Here is a 16,945-nt window from a genome sequence, read left to right as displayed (position 1 = left end):
AACTTGGACGAAGAAACCAACATTAGCAATTGCTTAAAGTTTCTTTTAGTTCCAGCAACCTCCTGAGTGTCGGGAGAAAAAAAAAATTCATGGAAGTTTTGGCAATGACTGACAGGCATTTTTAATCTGGTTTTGAAAAGAAAATGCATTGAAACAAAAGGAAAATCCAATATTCAATTCAGTTTAATCGAATATTCAATTTAAAACGCGTGGGACCTATGGATACGTAATTGAAACAATTTTTCATAAATTAATTATATTAGGTAGTGAACAAAACCAGTATCTTCATCGCCTGAATCTTATTGAAGATAAAAGATGAGAGAAAGCGAAAAAGGTGAGAGCCCTCCTCCAGATAAGACCTTAAACAGCTGTTGTCGTCCCCGTCTGTTCTTCTGTCTGTCCCCATCAACAAAAGAGGGTCACGTGATTAGCAGCATCTTACCGTGTATGTATAATTATGGAAGCGCACTTCACAATTCAATCGTTATATCACGGTTGAAATTAGAAGCTTCCGTTGTGTTTAAGAATATTTTTCCTATAACATCACCAAGATATTTTCAACAAAACTTCTTTTTATACGACAATGAATTGTACGAAACGAATCTCTTCCTCTCTTTAACACTCACTCTCACTACACTACTCTCTTTTTTTTTATTACTCTCGCGAAACCCCCCTTCTCTCTTTATTTATACCTATCTATATTTCGCTATGTATCTTTCTATATGTCGCTCGATATTCACATTGAAACGTGCATGGATATCCTGCAAAATATAACCCCAATCAGTCCATCCATCACATTGTCGGTCTCCCTCCAGAGCTCACTCCACCCACGTTTATTTTCCATATTGCCTGGGTTAGTCTTTCCTCACTCGCTGTTTCCATATACCCACAAGATCTCAGCACTGAGATTTCTTTATACTATTGTTCTGTCTCACTTCTACATTGCTCATTCTATCCATACTTATAACACCTACAAAATTTCTCAAACAGATTAGTTTGTTTTGTTTTGTGATACGCATTTATATCCTCGTTTCCATTGACCGTCACATGTGACCACAGATACTTAGAATTCTCCACATTCTCAAAACCCCATGACATCATTCCTTGTACATCGCATCACTCGTAATTCTCTTCTGTTGCATATGCTCCCTGGCCTAGTCACCGACTACTTCAGCATCTGCTCAGAATCAGCCACAAGCTCAGTGTCATCCGCAAATATGGTTTATGTGGAATAGGCAACTGCTAACAAGTGAATCTGAAAAAGGACCACATCAGAATGATATCTTTATTGGCACAGCAATACGCTCATATGAACTTCATCAACTACATCTTGATAAAACTCGAATTAATGAAATATTGTACCGTTGATGACTTAGTCCTCACATAATGCTTTACTGGTTAACTGGTGTACTTCCTATGCCATTCCTCTTCCTCACATCGATTCATATCTAGCAATTTTTAGGTCTTTAGATTTTCTAGATTTTTGTCTAGCATTCTAGTTTTTGCCTCTCTTACCACCTCATCCATAAACACGTTGGACAACCACAGCGACATTACGCAACCTTAACGTACCCGGCCATCCCCTCCAAGCCTCAAAAATACGTTTTCTTTGAGGCGCTTCATTGGGTCAAACGTTGGATAGCGACAACTCAAAACATAGGCGTCTTCGCCTGTCTGGCATGGAGCGCCTCATATCTTCATGTTCACGAAAAAAAAAAGAATGACAGCCTTCAACGGAATTTCCTCTATTTCATTCAAACACGCTCCACAGCTTTCTCTGGCACGTCTTTTACATACCTTCTACAAGACAACGAAAGTTCAAAGTAAAATTTTACGTTTTTTAGGATATATATATAAGGATAAGGAAAAATATGTTCTTTGTTTGAAAGATAAAGTTATGCAGAGTTTATATTCACTTCAGAGAAAAATATTGGTATTACATAAAGTTAATAAACTATTAAATGACAAATATGAACAGTTATTAAGAATGTACAGCGAAAAGGTGAACAACTGTATATTCGAAAGCAAAGAACGCCCTAGCACAGATAAAAAAAAAACCTGGTTAAATACAAAATGTAGGAAACAAGTTACATTGACAACGATGATACGGAATTTTTTATATAGACAAATAAAACCAAGCTTATCAGTGATACAAAGACACAACAGATGAAATTTTGGGAGTAATTTCAACGGAAAAATAAAACAAGAAGTCCACAAAAGAACAGGAAACAAGTGTGGTTGTGTAAAAAAAAAAAAAATGGAAATTATATACAACTGATATTAGGAATGGAACTATGCAGATAAGTAAAACTAAGTACAAACGACTAAGTGATACGTTAGTTAGGTCTCCATAAAGAAAATGTCAATATTGGAAGTCATTTTAACTCGTATGGTATGAATAGAGACGGGAGGAATGACACTTTCTAAAGAAGATAGAAATGAAGGTGCATGCAAGACAGGTTATGAGTTGGATGCTGAATGATCGTACAGAAGTTATGTACCGCGCAGAGGCATCATACTTCTTCCAGAAGTCCAACAGTGGAAACTGGAGAATACTGTTCTCCCATTATGAGAAAAGAAAACGGTCTACAGAACTATCGACCAGCGCGTGTGTCTCCATTTCTCACCCTTCTCGCCGCCTGGTAGATCTATGTCGACCTGTCAGCCTTCTTCAATCGCCCCGGTCACCACATCATCTCTCTTGTAATACTTGATGAATGGAGGATCCTCATTTCCTGAGTTCGCCAATGATGTTTTTCCATGAGGCTCCTGTATTGAGGGTATCTAAATTGATACTAGTGTGCTGGTGACGTCATCGTAGTCGTGCCGGGTTCGAATCCCGCTCTCCTCTCCGATTCCTAGAAGCGATTGTTACCTGACCCAACAATCCAAGCGCATACAGCAAAGGTGGCGGCCTCGGCCGCAGCTACTCAGCGCCTCTTGGTGTCGGCTCCTCACCTACCACCTAACTTGATACTGAGGTCCTCTATCTCGTGAGCTATTTCTGTCCCTGGGTCAGTGTCGTAGCATCCGACCTAGTTATGGACCAAAAGGTCTCCTGTCGACATGCTCAGCCTTTGTAAAAACAGGTGTTATCCACTAATTATCCACTACAAGCTTGATGGACTTGACGTTGCTTCGCCACTGTCGTTGGCATCACCCAGGCGGCGTTGCTGGGAGACGACAGTCGGACTTTGCCTCCTTGTGCATATATGCATATACACACAATAAAGATAATAATCAAGTAATCAGGGATGGATGACCTAGACATCTTGTGAGAAATGGAATACTGCCAGGAAGAGAGAATTCAGTGTTTTATATTTAATAGACCTAAACTTTTATGATGGCGACATGCACTGGTTAAGGTAGAAATAGCGATTCATTGAATCATGTAAAAATAAAAGAGTACCATATATAATATTGTTATGGAAGCTGCATTTTTGTATCGACTTGATGGAAAACTATACCAGGTACCGTTATTACTCTTATTGCAATTTCTTATTTGGCGCCCAAGAGCGTTTTGGGCAAAGACATCCAGTCAATTACAAGGGTTTGGTCAGAATCTGGAGGCAAGTGGTCTTTCCCTGAAGACTAGTGTTGAATACACGTTTGCCCTCGAACTCGTAGGTTCCGTAGACGACCGTCTTCCTTACTGTGTAGCCCATCTTCTTGAAGAGGTTCTGGCTGATGCAATTGGTTGCCTGGACCCCGACGATCTGGGCACCTAGCTCCTTTCCCCGCTTCTCAGCCATCTGTTGGCCAAGACTTATCTTTAATAATAATAACAATAACAACAACAACAACAATAATAATAATGATAAAAACGGAGGAGTTCATATGTATACATTCAGATGTGAGTGACTGGTGACGTCTGGTGATATAACTAACGTGATTGACAGGGAAATACGTGAACACTGCTCTCCCATGGTCAGAAATGAAAATGGTCCACAGAACTATTGGCCAGTGTGTGTGTGTATACGTCTCGCCTTTCTCACTGTCCGTATGTGTTTTGTGTTTTTGTATTCATTTAGATACACTCCATTCCACAAATTAGGGCTCATACTCAAAAGAATATTCTGGCCTTGCTAGAAGATGGTTCTGCGGATGTAAACAATGTTAGGAAAGCGTAATGTTGTAAACTAACACAAGAGCATTCTTGTAAGAAAACCGTGGAAAAGTAGACCTACAGACAGTCAGATCCACAGAGAAGCATGATGGGTATTGTATGAAATAAACTAAAGGCTTACTTTTACTCCAACAAGACTAGGGATGACGGAATGGGTGAACGAGATAGAAGGTGATGAAGGAATAGGCGGAAGTGGTGGAGGAGGAGGAGAGGGGGGCGTGGAAAACCAAGACTGGCAAGACACAGAAATCTGGAGAGTAAGGGCACTAATAAATTTATTAAGAAGGGTTTGGCTGGAAATTGGTATGTTATAACACATTTGTAAATGTTCACTATAAACTCACTATCGGAGAAATAATAACGGACGTACAGGGAAACTGTATATTTCGACTACTATCTGTAGTCCTCTTCAGCATTCTGAAGAGGACTACAGATAGTAGTCGAAATATACAGTTTCCCTGTACTTCCGTTATTATTTCTCCGATAGTGGGTTTATAGTGAACAAGGGTTTGGCCTCTCAGTGGTACAGTGTGACTACGTTCAACATACCTCGACTAACTTGGTGGCAATTCCTTTCCCGACGTAGTCCTTGTGCACACAAAGAATCACGAAGTCAAGTGCTTTATCGATACTTTCATCTTCAAAGACGTTGATCGCCGACTCCATTTCACAAAGTATGTTCAGGAATATTTTCGTCTGAAATGTTGGGTCAACAATAAAAATAAATAAAAAACTCCTGAAGTTTATAAGAATCATGCTGAGGAAATAAAGATTTTAAGTCAGTGTGCTCAGAGAAAAGGAATGTCTAGCGATAAAGTAATTTTTTGCTTCTAAATTTTGTACACAATCTCCCCACCTCCCCCGTTTAAGACGGATAAGATACTGGCGATGTCGCCATCTAGCTTATAATCTGGAACTCCATTGTATGTAAACCCCATAATAAACACATTCAGACTTCAGTCTACATGTTTATACTCCTGGGCCTTTTGAGATATAACTCCAAGAGATGTGGGTAGAGGTGTACTGATTATAGCCTCATGCTTCGCTGAATGTAAATTCACAGCCCCGCAGTAGTCAAGAACAATCCTCGGGGGTCATGCTAGGGGTCTCTCCAAGAAGAAATGTTGGACTGTTGCCTGTTTTGTATCAGTATGTTCTGTATCTGTGTCCCCCCCAGCTGTTAAGAAGAGGAAAAGAACAATCGCCGATAGTCAGCTCTCTTATTGTCTCTCCTTACCTTTCCAGTGGCCGTCTTTAAGCCCTCTTCGAAAGTTAGCCCGCTGTCCCTTCCTGCAAACTTGGAAAGTCTCACTCCGACGATCCTGTTGCCTTTGGACTTGTCTCTGACGAGGAACGAAGCGGCACAGGAAGCCCATACACCCATAGAATCCGTCACCCATTTCCGGTGATCCTCCCAGGTCATCTCGAGGCCCATAGTCTGCGAGAGAAAAATAGGAGTGGAATACTTATGTACTTGTACATACGCATATGCTGCATATGTGCACATATGTATTTCGTCACCCGTTGGAAGATGATAACTGTCGATCGTGAGTTTAATACGTGATCTAATATCACGGTGAATTGCACAGCTAGATAGACCTGCGTATTGTAGATGTAGTAGACAAAAGAAAATGGGTCGTGTTTTCAGGGTGGAAAGAAGATCACATCACGTCGAATCAAGGAGAGTAGGACAGAAGCACGATTTATGTAATGTCAGGTAAATCACAACAGTTATGGGAAATTATTACATGCACACATACACAGACACACACACCCTCCTCGAGGAACCTACCATGGGCTCGCGGGGGAAGAAGGACTCAGCTAAGAACTGGTTCAGTTCGTCCACGTCCTCCGGTTTCGTTACACCATATTCCAGGTCGGCCATCTCTGCTGCTGCTGCCAGGTTCTGCCGAGAAGAAGAGCGAGGGTCACGTGATAACGCCAATGAGAATGAGTCTGACATCACCCATACAGCCATAGAGTAGAAATCGCGCGCGCGACCCCCCCCCCCCCCACACACACACACACATTCTCAGGGCTGCGAAGTCTGAGTCGGAAACAATTATGGGGCCTCTGGAGTCAGAGTCGTAATCGGTAAAACTATACCGATTCCGACTCTAGTTGAATTTACACTTTTTTGCCCTAGTTTAGTGTGTAAAGTTATACATTGCACACTCTTTATAAAACATCACTGTTTTATATCAAGAATTGTAATAAATCTTATCCTCTTATCTTCGTGGCCATTACTCTCAACCTCCAATCCTCTTTGTGTAATGCTGCTTTCAATTTAATGCATAGACCGATAATTTTGATAAAGTATTGTGTACTTTTTAACAAAGTAAATATACACATTAATGTTTCGCATTCTGTTTTAGTACAGGGTCATGGAAGCTGTAATATTCCTGCCAAGTTCTATATGCATCTTTTCTACCATTCCACCAATATGGTGGCTCCTCCCACTGCAGCGTTGCCAATCAGTAGGATGATTATGATTTCAACGGTCAACTGTAGACTACCACAATAAACTCTCTTTTTCCCCTATCCTCTTTTTTTCCCTCTCTACTTTTTAACATTATAATATGGCTATCAAGAGTAGAAACAAATCCTTAATAGATAATTGGAATGTCCTGAACACATATTCTGTTTAATCGTAAATTATATATATATTTATTATATACATTGAAATCATGAGATACTGGTGTCAGTTATTTCAATGCTTTAGGGAAGGAAGAGAGGTACGAAAACCGTATCAAACATGTTCTGCCATGTCTTGTATCATACGCATTATAAGATCTGTCCAAAAGTATGCTAAATGTGCATCTAATGATCGCATAGCTACTGGTGTCAGTAATTGTTATGCAATGTAAGGTATGAAAACAGTATGAAGGGCAATAAGTAATAATATAAAGAAATTATATATGGTCCATATACATTCCAGTATTATTGTATCAAACATGTTCAAATGACGATAATGACTTTGCACCGAACTCATATCCATAAGATTTACTCCTGAAGCAGAGTAAATGCAGTGTGTATTGTGCGGACTTCTACTAGAACACGGAAAGTTAATAATGTATTCATTTTATGAGGTGCGATAGGGGGAAATATATCACATTCCTTGTGATATTCTGTGTACATTTATAAAAAAAAAATGTGGGTTTGCTCAATGTTTAAGAATGTCATGTTTGTTCTATTCCGGTGTAACTGAGAACACATCGACTAAAGAGAAAATCTCCATGACAAAGTTGTTTTTTTAGCTAAAATTATAAGTTATGACTTTATACTTACTTTATTAGTAATTATTTGAAAATGGAAAACGGTATTTCAATAAAGATAAACCTAGATTAGACCTAGTTACTTTTAAAATTGTCAGTACTGTTTTAAGCCACATAATTTAACTAGTGTTGTGAACTGTGTCAGTTGAGACAGTTATGTGATGTAACCTGCATATTAAATGTTGACTTACAAAATGAAAAAAGAATAGAAGATAAATATTATGCCAATGCTCAAATGTGGAATACAGAAATTATTATATTACATTATCTTAAATGGGTTATTGTTGAGGTGTACTAGGCCTACTAACCTAACCTAGGTCGACTAACCTAAGTCTACTGACCTAACCAAGGCCTATAATAACCTAACCTAAGCCCACTAACCTAACCTAGGCCTGCTAACCTAAACTGAGACTGGCCTACTAACCTAAACTAGGTCTACTAAGTTAACCTAGGCCTACTAACCTAACCAAACCTAGGTCTACTAAACTAACCTAACCATTTTGACTAACCTAACTTCACACAATTATTGAATCCATTTCTTCAAGTGTACGGTTTAGGAAAAATGAGCTATAGTAAATTTAAGGGGACAGTATAATTTCTTCTTTGCATACGGCTAATAGTCCTATATATATATTGTATGTTTTAATTTCAAATATTGCAGATACCTACTCGAATATCCTATTTTTTTCATTTTCATGAAGTATTTCATTCTGATGTGTTATATCTAAGACTAATATCGAATATTCACAAATTTAAAAAGTTACATAAGTTTGGACCATTAACGCCCTTCCACAAAAATAAGTATCTAAAACTATCCACTTCTTCCAGATTCTCACCCGTAATGTTCACTTCCAGCCCGCTGTTACAAATAAAGGTGTTTAACTCGTCAGTCTTGTCGGCAACTGCTACTTTCATAAAAATAAGAATGGCAAAAAGAGTTCCATCAAAGTTAGCAATGTTTGAATACTTTACATTCACAACAGATGGAAAATATGATCAGTGTCAATGTACCATATATAATGATAGTGAAAAATTATGCGATTCAAAAATCAGTAGTTCCACTCGTTCCACAAAGAGTGCTCCTACAAGAGCGCCAAATTTGAAAAGACATTTGCAATGCTATCATCCGAAGGAGTTTGAAGAAGTAAATAGAGAAGATAAAGAAGAGAGTAATGTAATCACTCCATCTACATATACATACATACATATACCAAGGCTTTTTCCCCCTTCCAAGGGAGGTAGCTACTTCAGCTAAGAAAGATGGGAATTTTTCAGGAAGACAATCCCAATTATCAACTTTCTTTACTTCTGATAGTTACCGTAACAATGACATCACAGAAATTAAAGAGTTAGGTAATTGAAATGACGGTAAAAAATAGTGTACCTATATATTTTTTTTCACAATCAGCCTTTCTAGGTTTAAATGAAGAAATGGCTAGAAAAGTTGGAGTTTCACTGTAAAGAGAAAATATAAAGAGACTTGTAATTAAAGAAGCTAAATATAAGAAAGGAGAACTTAAAAAATGTAAAGGGATGCTTTGTCTTTATTAAAATTAATGCTTACACACGCCACGTCAGGTTTTGACAGTGAAGCCCGCTCAGACACATCACACTGGTGAATATCTTCGGAAGAAGTATTAGAAGGTCTTGGAAGAAGTATTAGAAGGTCTTGGAATTATAAAAGAAAGTTCTATGTATTGTTACTGATAACGCTCCAAATAAGTTGAGCACATTTGATAAAATAAATAAAGCTACTAAAGAAAGTACGAAAACATGGGACGATGAGGAGAACATTCCTGGAACAGTATCAAGACTAACAGAAAAGCCAGAACAGAACTGTAATATTTTAGATATTATTGTTGAAGAAGTATCTAAATTATTTACAATTAAACATATGCGTTGTGCTGTACATTCACTGCAACTAGCCATAAGAGATGGATTGAAGGATCGTCATGCAGCTACCCTTATTGAAAAGCTGAGGCAAACAGCAGTTGCAGCCAGAACACCAAAAACAGATGCTATCCTAGAGAGACGTGCAGGAAAAGGGGATGTTTTAAATCAAGCAACACATACATACATATACCAACGGCCTTTTCCCCCTTACAAGGGAGGTAGCCAAAAAGAAAAAGGCATAGAAACCACTCCCACCCATTCCATTCCCTACATATTCCACTCCCCTCCACCCTCCTCCCTCCATCTTATCTTGGCACCTCCTGGATGACGGGTCATCCCTGCATCCTGTCCACTGCCCTGGGTCAGAAGCAGTGTCGCAAGGCACAGCACATCCACAGCAAGGCCGCTTCATAAATTCGGCGACCCCCTCCCCTCACCATCCCCTCATGCAGAAAAGGAGAAGACGGGAAGAAATCCCTTTGGGCTTCGTCAAATTTTTCTCATACATACTTCCTTACCCCCCCATCCCCCACCCACTCCCCCTCATACATTACAGCATCATCCATATACAACCCTTTTCCATTCACCCCTATCTTCTGTCCTCTCCCGTCCTTCCTCAACAGATGTTCCTCTCTTTTGTAATGCCCCTTTCACCCCATCCATCCATCTCATCCTAGGACATCCCTCATATTCACTCCTTCCACCTCTGCTTTCCACACCTCTTTTGCTAATCTTTCTTCACTCATTTTTTCCATGTGTCTAAACCATCCTAATACTCTTTCATCAACCCTATCTGTCAGTTCCCTTTCCACCCCTGTTCTCCTCCTCACCTCCTCATTTCTTACTCTATCTAGCCTAGTAACCCCTATCATACTTCTCAGACATTTCATCTTAAACACATTCAAACTCCTCTCTTCCTCTCTTATGTTCCATGTTTCTGCCCCGTACAGTGCTGTCGGCACAATCACTCCTTCATATAACCTCTTAGCATCCATTCCCAGATGTCTATTTCTCATTACACTTTTTAATCCACCAAGGCATTTACTCGCTTCCCTCAATCTACATTCTATTTCCACCTCCACTCCTCCCTTTCCTGCTACATTCACACCCAAGTATCTAAAACTATCCACTTATTCCAGTCTCTCACACTTAATATTCACTTCCAGCCTGCTGTCACTCTCTCTCCTTGTACATCTCATCACCTTACTTTTGCCCACATTTATCTTCAGCTTTCTTCTTTTACACACCTTCTCAAACTCTGTCACTAACTTCCTCAATCCCTCCTCTGATCCTGCTACAAGCGCAGTGTCGTCATCAAACAACAACTGGCTTATTTCCCACTTTTCTCCATTTTCTTTAACCATCTTCAATCCCTGATCCACTACCCTTGCATTCACCTCTCGCACTACCCCCATCCATGTATAGATTGAACAGCCAGGGAGACATAACACATCTCTGACGAAGTCCCACCTTTACCTCAAACCATTCAATCTCTCCATTTCTAATCCTGACACAAGCTCTACTAGGGCTTAGTGTATGATCGAGGAAAAGACCAGCGCTACGGTATAGACTCTAGACTATGCTTCAAGAAATTAGTTGTTGTTTTTTTCCAAGATTTGTCCAGTTCTTTCCACTGTTTCAGGTCAAAATGTTCTATATGTTTTACTTCTTCTTTTCAAACTTACCGTTAACCAAAGTTATAGTTTAGAATCAATAAGAGGGCGATCAGAATGTGAACACAATCGAAAGTTGTTATGCACCGCCAACATTTTCAATGTTTTGAATCAAGTTGAGTGAACTTTCGAGTCAGGTGCGTTCTGATTGGCTGTATGCAAATGAGTTCATATTTGGGTCCGCAAGTCTCATACATACATACATACATACATATACCAAGGCTATTTCCCCCTTACAAGGGAGGTAGCCAAAAAGGGAAAGGCATAAAATCATTTCCACCCATTCCATCCCTGAATACACTCCACACCCCTCCACCCTCCCTCTTATCTGAGCACCTCCTGGATGACGGGTCATCCCTGCACCTTGTCCACTGCCCTGGGTCAGAAGCAGTGTCGCAAGATAAGCACATCCACAGCAAGGCCGCTTCATTAAATCGGCGACCCCCCCTCTCCGTCCCCCCATTGCATAAAAGAAGAGGACGGGGAGAAATCCCTTCGGGCTGCGTCAAATTTTGCTCACACATACTACCTCACCCAATCACACTATAATCCATATACAACCATTCTCCATTCACCCCTGTCTTCTGTCCTCTCCCGTCCTTCCTCAACAGACATTCCCCTCCTCCCCAAAGCCCCCTTCACCCCATCCATCCACCTCATCCTAGGACGTCCCCTCATGTTCACTCCCTCCACATCTGCCTTCCATACCTCTTTTACTAGTCTTTCTTCACTCATTCTTTCCATGTGTCCAAATCATCCTAATACTCTTTCATCAACCCTAACTCCCAGCTCCTTTTCCACCCCTGTTCTACTCCTCATTCCTCACTCTATACAGGCTAGTAACCCCTATCATACTTCTGAGACACCTCATCTCAAACATATTCAAACTCCTCTCTTCCTCTTTCATGTTCCATGTTTCTGCCCCGTACAATGCTGTTGGCACAATCACTCCTTCATATAACCTCTTAGCATCCATTCCCAAATGTCTATTCCTCATTACACTTCTTAATCCACCAAGGCATTTACTCGCTTCTTTCAACCTATATTCTACCTCCACCTCCACTCCACCTTTTCCTGCCACATTTGCACCCAAGTATCTAAAACTATCTACTTCCTCCAGTCGCTCTCCTTTAATGCTCACCTCCAGTCTACCGCCACTTTCCCCCCTAGTACATCTTATCACCTTACTTTTACCCACATTTATCTTTAGCTTTCTTCTATCACATACTCTCCCAAACTCTGCCACCAGCTTCCTCAATCCCTCCTCCGATCCTGCCACAAGCGCGGTGTCGTCCGTAAACAACAGCTGGCTCACCTCCCACTTTTCTCCATTTTCTTTGGCCATCTCCAATCCCTTGCCCACTACCCTTGCATTTACCTCTCGCACCACCCCATCCATGTATAAGTTGAACAGCCAGGGCGACATAACGCATCCTTGACGAAGTCCCACCTTTACCTCGAACCACTCACTCTCTCCAATTCCAATCCTGACACAAGCTCTACTACTCTCATAAAAAAATCTTGACAGCTCCCAGAAGCTTTCCTCCTATCCCGTATATCTCCATAACCTCCCACAGTGCCTTTCTGTCTACCCTATCATAAGCCTTTTCCAGATCCATAAAAGCCCAAAAAACATCCTTCCCCTTTCCTATAGCTTTCTCACATATCTGTCTTACCACAAAGATCTGATCTACACAACCTCTACCTGTCCTAAATCCACACTGTTCCTCACCAATTACTCCTTCTGTTCCTCTCCTAATCCTCTCAATCAAGATCCTCCCATAAGCCTTCCCAACTACACTTAACAAGCTAATCCCTCTGAAACTACTACATTCACACTTGTCCCCTTTTCCCTTGTAAAGAGGAACTATACAGGCACTCCTCCAGTCCTCCGGCACTCTACCCTCTCTTAAACAAACATTAAATAACTTCACCAACCAGTCCACCATCACTGTACCTCCCTTTTTCAGACATTCTGCATGGCATCCATCCAGACCAGGTGCCTTACCTGCTTTCATCATCTTAACAACTGCCTTCACCTCATCCTTCCTTATTTCTCCTCCATTCTCCTCACTCACCACTCCCATTTTCTTAGCATTTCCCACTGCAGCTATCTTTCCTTCCCTATCCTCCTTCACATTTAGCAACTCCCTAAAATACTCTGCCCACCTTCCTCTCACTGCCTTCTCTTCTATTATCATCTCTCCATCTGCACCTTTTACTTTTCTTCTCTACTTGATTCGCCTCCTCTTCCTCGCGGAGGGGGAAAAAAAAAAAAAAATCGCTGGCCGGACAACCTCCCCATGGAATCTTGTGCACAATTCTGTTCTGGTTTATGACATTCTTGTTCTCCCTCTTACTCACTATGTTTCTGATCCTTAATCCCTCGGCATGCGCTATGTGTTGGTTAGAAAGTTGGCAATTGCTTCCGCTCCTTTTGTGTATAGTACAACAAAGTAATCCTCTTTGGTCGATCTGTTGTTGGTTCTTGATATCACCAACACTTTGTTATTTAATTTGTGTGGAAGACCTGAGGGGTACATGAGTTTACGGAAGGCCTCGGTTATGTATGTTATTTCGTCTGCCAGAAATTCATCACTGCATATTCTTCTAGCCCGTAGGTAGAAATATATTATTACACCGGACTTCTTCTCGTGCTATGCCGTGAGAGGTAGTGTATGAAGTAGTTTCTGTTTGTGGGTTTTCTATAGACAGAGAATTTAGCGCTGCTACCCTCACGGTGTGTGAGTGTATCGAGGAAGGGAAGTTTTCTTCCATCTCTATTTCTATCGTGTGTGTGTGTGTGTGTGTGTGTGTGTGTGTGTGTGTGTGTGTGTGTGTGTGTGTGTGTGTGTGTGTGTGTGTGTGTGTGTGTGTGTGTTTGTGTGTGTGTGTGTTTGTGTGTGTGTGTGTGTGTGTGTGTGTGTGTGTGTGTGTGTGTGTGTGTGTGTGTGTGTGTGTGTGTGTGTGTGTGTGTAGTCTCCCTTTCTTTTATGAAAACCATTTGGAAATAAGACACGTAGTCTATAAACGTTTTCGTCTATATTGACATATTCAGGGAATGCATATATATTACAAATGAGCAAACAGTATAGAGACAAAAAGAAAAGAGAAGAAAAAGAACTAAGAGGAAGGTTACACATCGATTTCACTCAACTTGAGTCTAATTGGTTACTTTGGGCTGTCTCAGGATCTCTGTGGTTGGATGAATTATTTACAGTTTTATTGATAATAAAACCACATGGCTTGTACACTCCTAAGGTAACATTCATATTATGACCAAAGGGTTTCACTCAACTTGAGTCTAATTGGTTACTTTGGGCTGTCTCAGGATCTTTGTGGTTGGATGAATTATTTACAGTTTTATTGATAATAAAACCACATGGCTTGTACACTCCTAAGGTAACATTCATATTATGACCAAAGAGTTTCTTCAATAACAGAGTTCAGTAATGTTTCTTTCTACAAATGAATTTGAGAGTTACAGTTTTCTTGGTGTAGTCCCAGTCAACCACAAAAATCTCACGGGTGTTTTCAGAGTGCAAACTGACAGACTTCATAAACGAACGGAAACCAGAAACCAGATGACATCTAAGCTCAGTCATAGGAAAACTGATGAAGTAATATAACCCAAGCCCTGGACATCATTTAGGGAACAACAATGAAACAAGCAACAGTCACTGTGGTTTCAAACATCTTGACATAACCAACATTACCGAGCTTGACAATTCACTTCAAACTACGACGGAAGGAGCAGTTTACAAATTCCACTCACCTAGACGCAGAAGAACCTATTTACTTTCTTATAAGAATAACTATTAACTGAACTTTCATCACCTGATAGTGGAGGAAACCAACTAATTTGGTGTTTTGTTCTTATTGGCAAAGCAACTAAATTAGTCTTTTGTTCATATTGGCAACGCATCCAACTTGGAAATTACTAAAAGTGGAGTCCCTCAGGGTTCCGTTCCTGGGTCACATCCGTTCATAGTATATAGTATGTATATAAATCACATATCATGGACTGAAGTTGACTAAATTATAAACAAAAGAGGCTGTAGCCATTGGTAAACATATCTTTAAGCCCTCGAAAGCTTACCATTACACCAGCAGGCCTCGCTTACGATTGTGTATGTGTATGTATGAGCTACACGTTCCTATCAACCCAATTTAAGCCGAGGAATGCGAGAGGGGATCCTGCAGTGGCCTCTCAAGGCGGAACACTCGCTTTCTGATGTTGCTAAGCAGCACCGTCGGAAGAGCACACAACGGACAGTCACCACTCAAAAGTCTTTAACCGTATGCAAATGTAAACACATTTATGACATAACATTTTTACATATTTCTACATAATCTATGCACTGTTCACACTTCAAGAGATGGCCATGCACATCAAAATGGATATCAAGTCAGCAACAAACATTCTATCTCCATCGCGGAGAATATGGGATGGTGAACACCTTTGTTACCAATAAAGGTGGAGCCAGCGGTGGGGACGTCAGATACAATCATTTCCCCCACCCATCGACATACCCAGGGGGGCTGACACTCGATCTCCTGACAGGCCCCAAGGCCTCGAGCTGTCAGCTTTGACTCTTTCCTCCTCCTCCTCCTACGATTACTACTACTATCACTACTACTACTACTACTACACTACTACTACTATTACCACTACTACTGCTACTACCACTACTACTACCACTACCAATATTACTGCTACTACCACTGCTAATACAACTACTACTAAAACTTCTACCACTACTACTGTTACCACTAATAAGAACATAAGAATGAAGGAGACTGCACGAGACCACTACTTCCATTTCTACTACAACTACTACTACTACTACCACTACTACTATACTATTACTACTACTACTTCTACTAATATGACTACTACTACTACAACTACTACTACTTCTACTATTACTGCTACTACTACTGCTGCTGCTGCTGCTACTACTACTACTGCTACTACTACTACCACTACTATTTTTATCTTATTTATTATATTATCTTTTACACAACCTCCATTCTCGTGGAACTGCGTGGTGAAAGCAGTCTGGATCCGTTTTCCTCGTCGTTGTTCACTTGCCCCGCTCCTGCCAATGCCTGGTCGACTTTCCCATTTTATATTTTCGTTGCCTCGTATCAAATACAGTGTTTCGTTTATCCGACTTCCCACTACAGTCTGCTCAAAACCGAGGTTCTGTATGTGTGCCGGTTTGAGGTGTTATTACTCTGGGATATTTTTCCTCCAATCTCCGATTAATCGACGGTACCTCTCACCTCCAGATTTTTTCCTCCGTGAAATAATTATGGCAAACTTTTTTTCTTAACAACAATTTACATAGAATACCATTTGATAACATATCATATTCCTTCCCGTTAGCTGCGGACTGCTAATCTGCTTCAACTATCGGAGGAAAAATAGCCCTTAAAACAGCCTTAAGATAGCCTTAAAACAGCCTTAAAATAGCCTTAAAACAGCGAGGCAGGACTCGTAGTGATGAATTTAAATTGGACAATTCTCGGGAAACGAAAGGCTGGTTTACCAACACAGTGGTTAACGAACGGAGTGGGCTTAGTAACCATCTCGTGGTGAGCGCTGATAGAGATGACGGGTGGTAAGGAAGCCCAGCGTTTCCCAACCTGGGGTGCTGAAATCAATTATAGGGTTGCTGGGAAGATGCACACAAAAATCACATTGACATATGTATTATTGGTTACCTAGTTGTGCTATTTTATTTTTCTAGGGTGTTCTTATTTCTTTTATAAACAATATTGTCAATTTGTTTCAGTTCTAAGGAATCGAGAAAATAAATCATCAAGCAGTACACTTCACTTTCTTAAATCCTTCTAATATGTACAAGATAGAGGTGCTGCACTGCTCAGACATGACAACAGGGGGGTGCTATGGTCGGAAAAGGTTGGGAAACGCTGTAGTCCATATAGTCTCTTGCAAGTTACTCCATTCC

General features: G+C 40.6%; 1 protein-coding gene across 3 annotated transcripts in view; it reads right to left on the bottom strand.

Annotated features, from left to right (window-relative positions):
- Positions 1–1,874: 1,874 nt before the first annotated feature.
- LOC143026535 (uncharacterized) overlaps positions 1,875–16,945 on the bottom strand; it is a 15,310-nt gene continuing 239 nt past the window's right edge. For 2 of the 3 annotated variants that reach the window (XM_076187096.1, XM_076187095.1), the window contains exons 2-5: positions 5,919–6,032; positions 5,364–5,564; positions 4,676–4,822; positions 1,875–3,752 (exon numbers count right to left, since the gene is read on the bottom strand). In XM_076187096.1, the coding sequence (XP_076043211.1) occupies positions 3,543–3,752; positions 4,676–4,822; positions 5,364–5,564; positions 5,919–6,011 (651 nt within the window). In that variant the 5' untranslated portion in view covers positions 6,012–6,032 and the 3' untranslated portion in view covers positions 1,875–3,542. Of the gene's footprint in view, positions 3,753–4,675; positions 4,823–5,363; positions 5,565–5,918; positions 6,033–8,237; positions 8,292–16,945 lie in introns of those variants that run through there. The other variant, XM_076187097.1, reaches the window with a different exon arrangement.

Source organism: Oratosquilla oratoria, chromosome 6 (assembly GCF_046742065.1).
Source record: "Oratosquilla oratoria isolate Oo_2021 chromosome 6, ASM4674206v1, whole genome shotgun sequence".
NCBI lineage: Eukaryota > Metazoa > Arthropoda > Malacostraca > Stomatopoda > Squillidae > Oratosquilla > Oratosquilla oratoria.
Note: the sequence above shows the minus strand (reverse complement) of the source record. Positions and strands in the feature narration are given on the sequence as shown.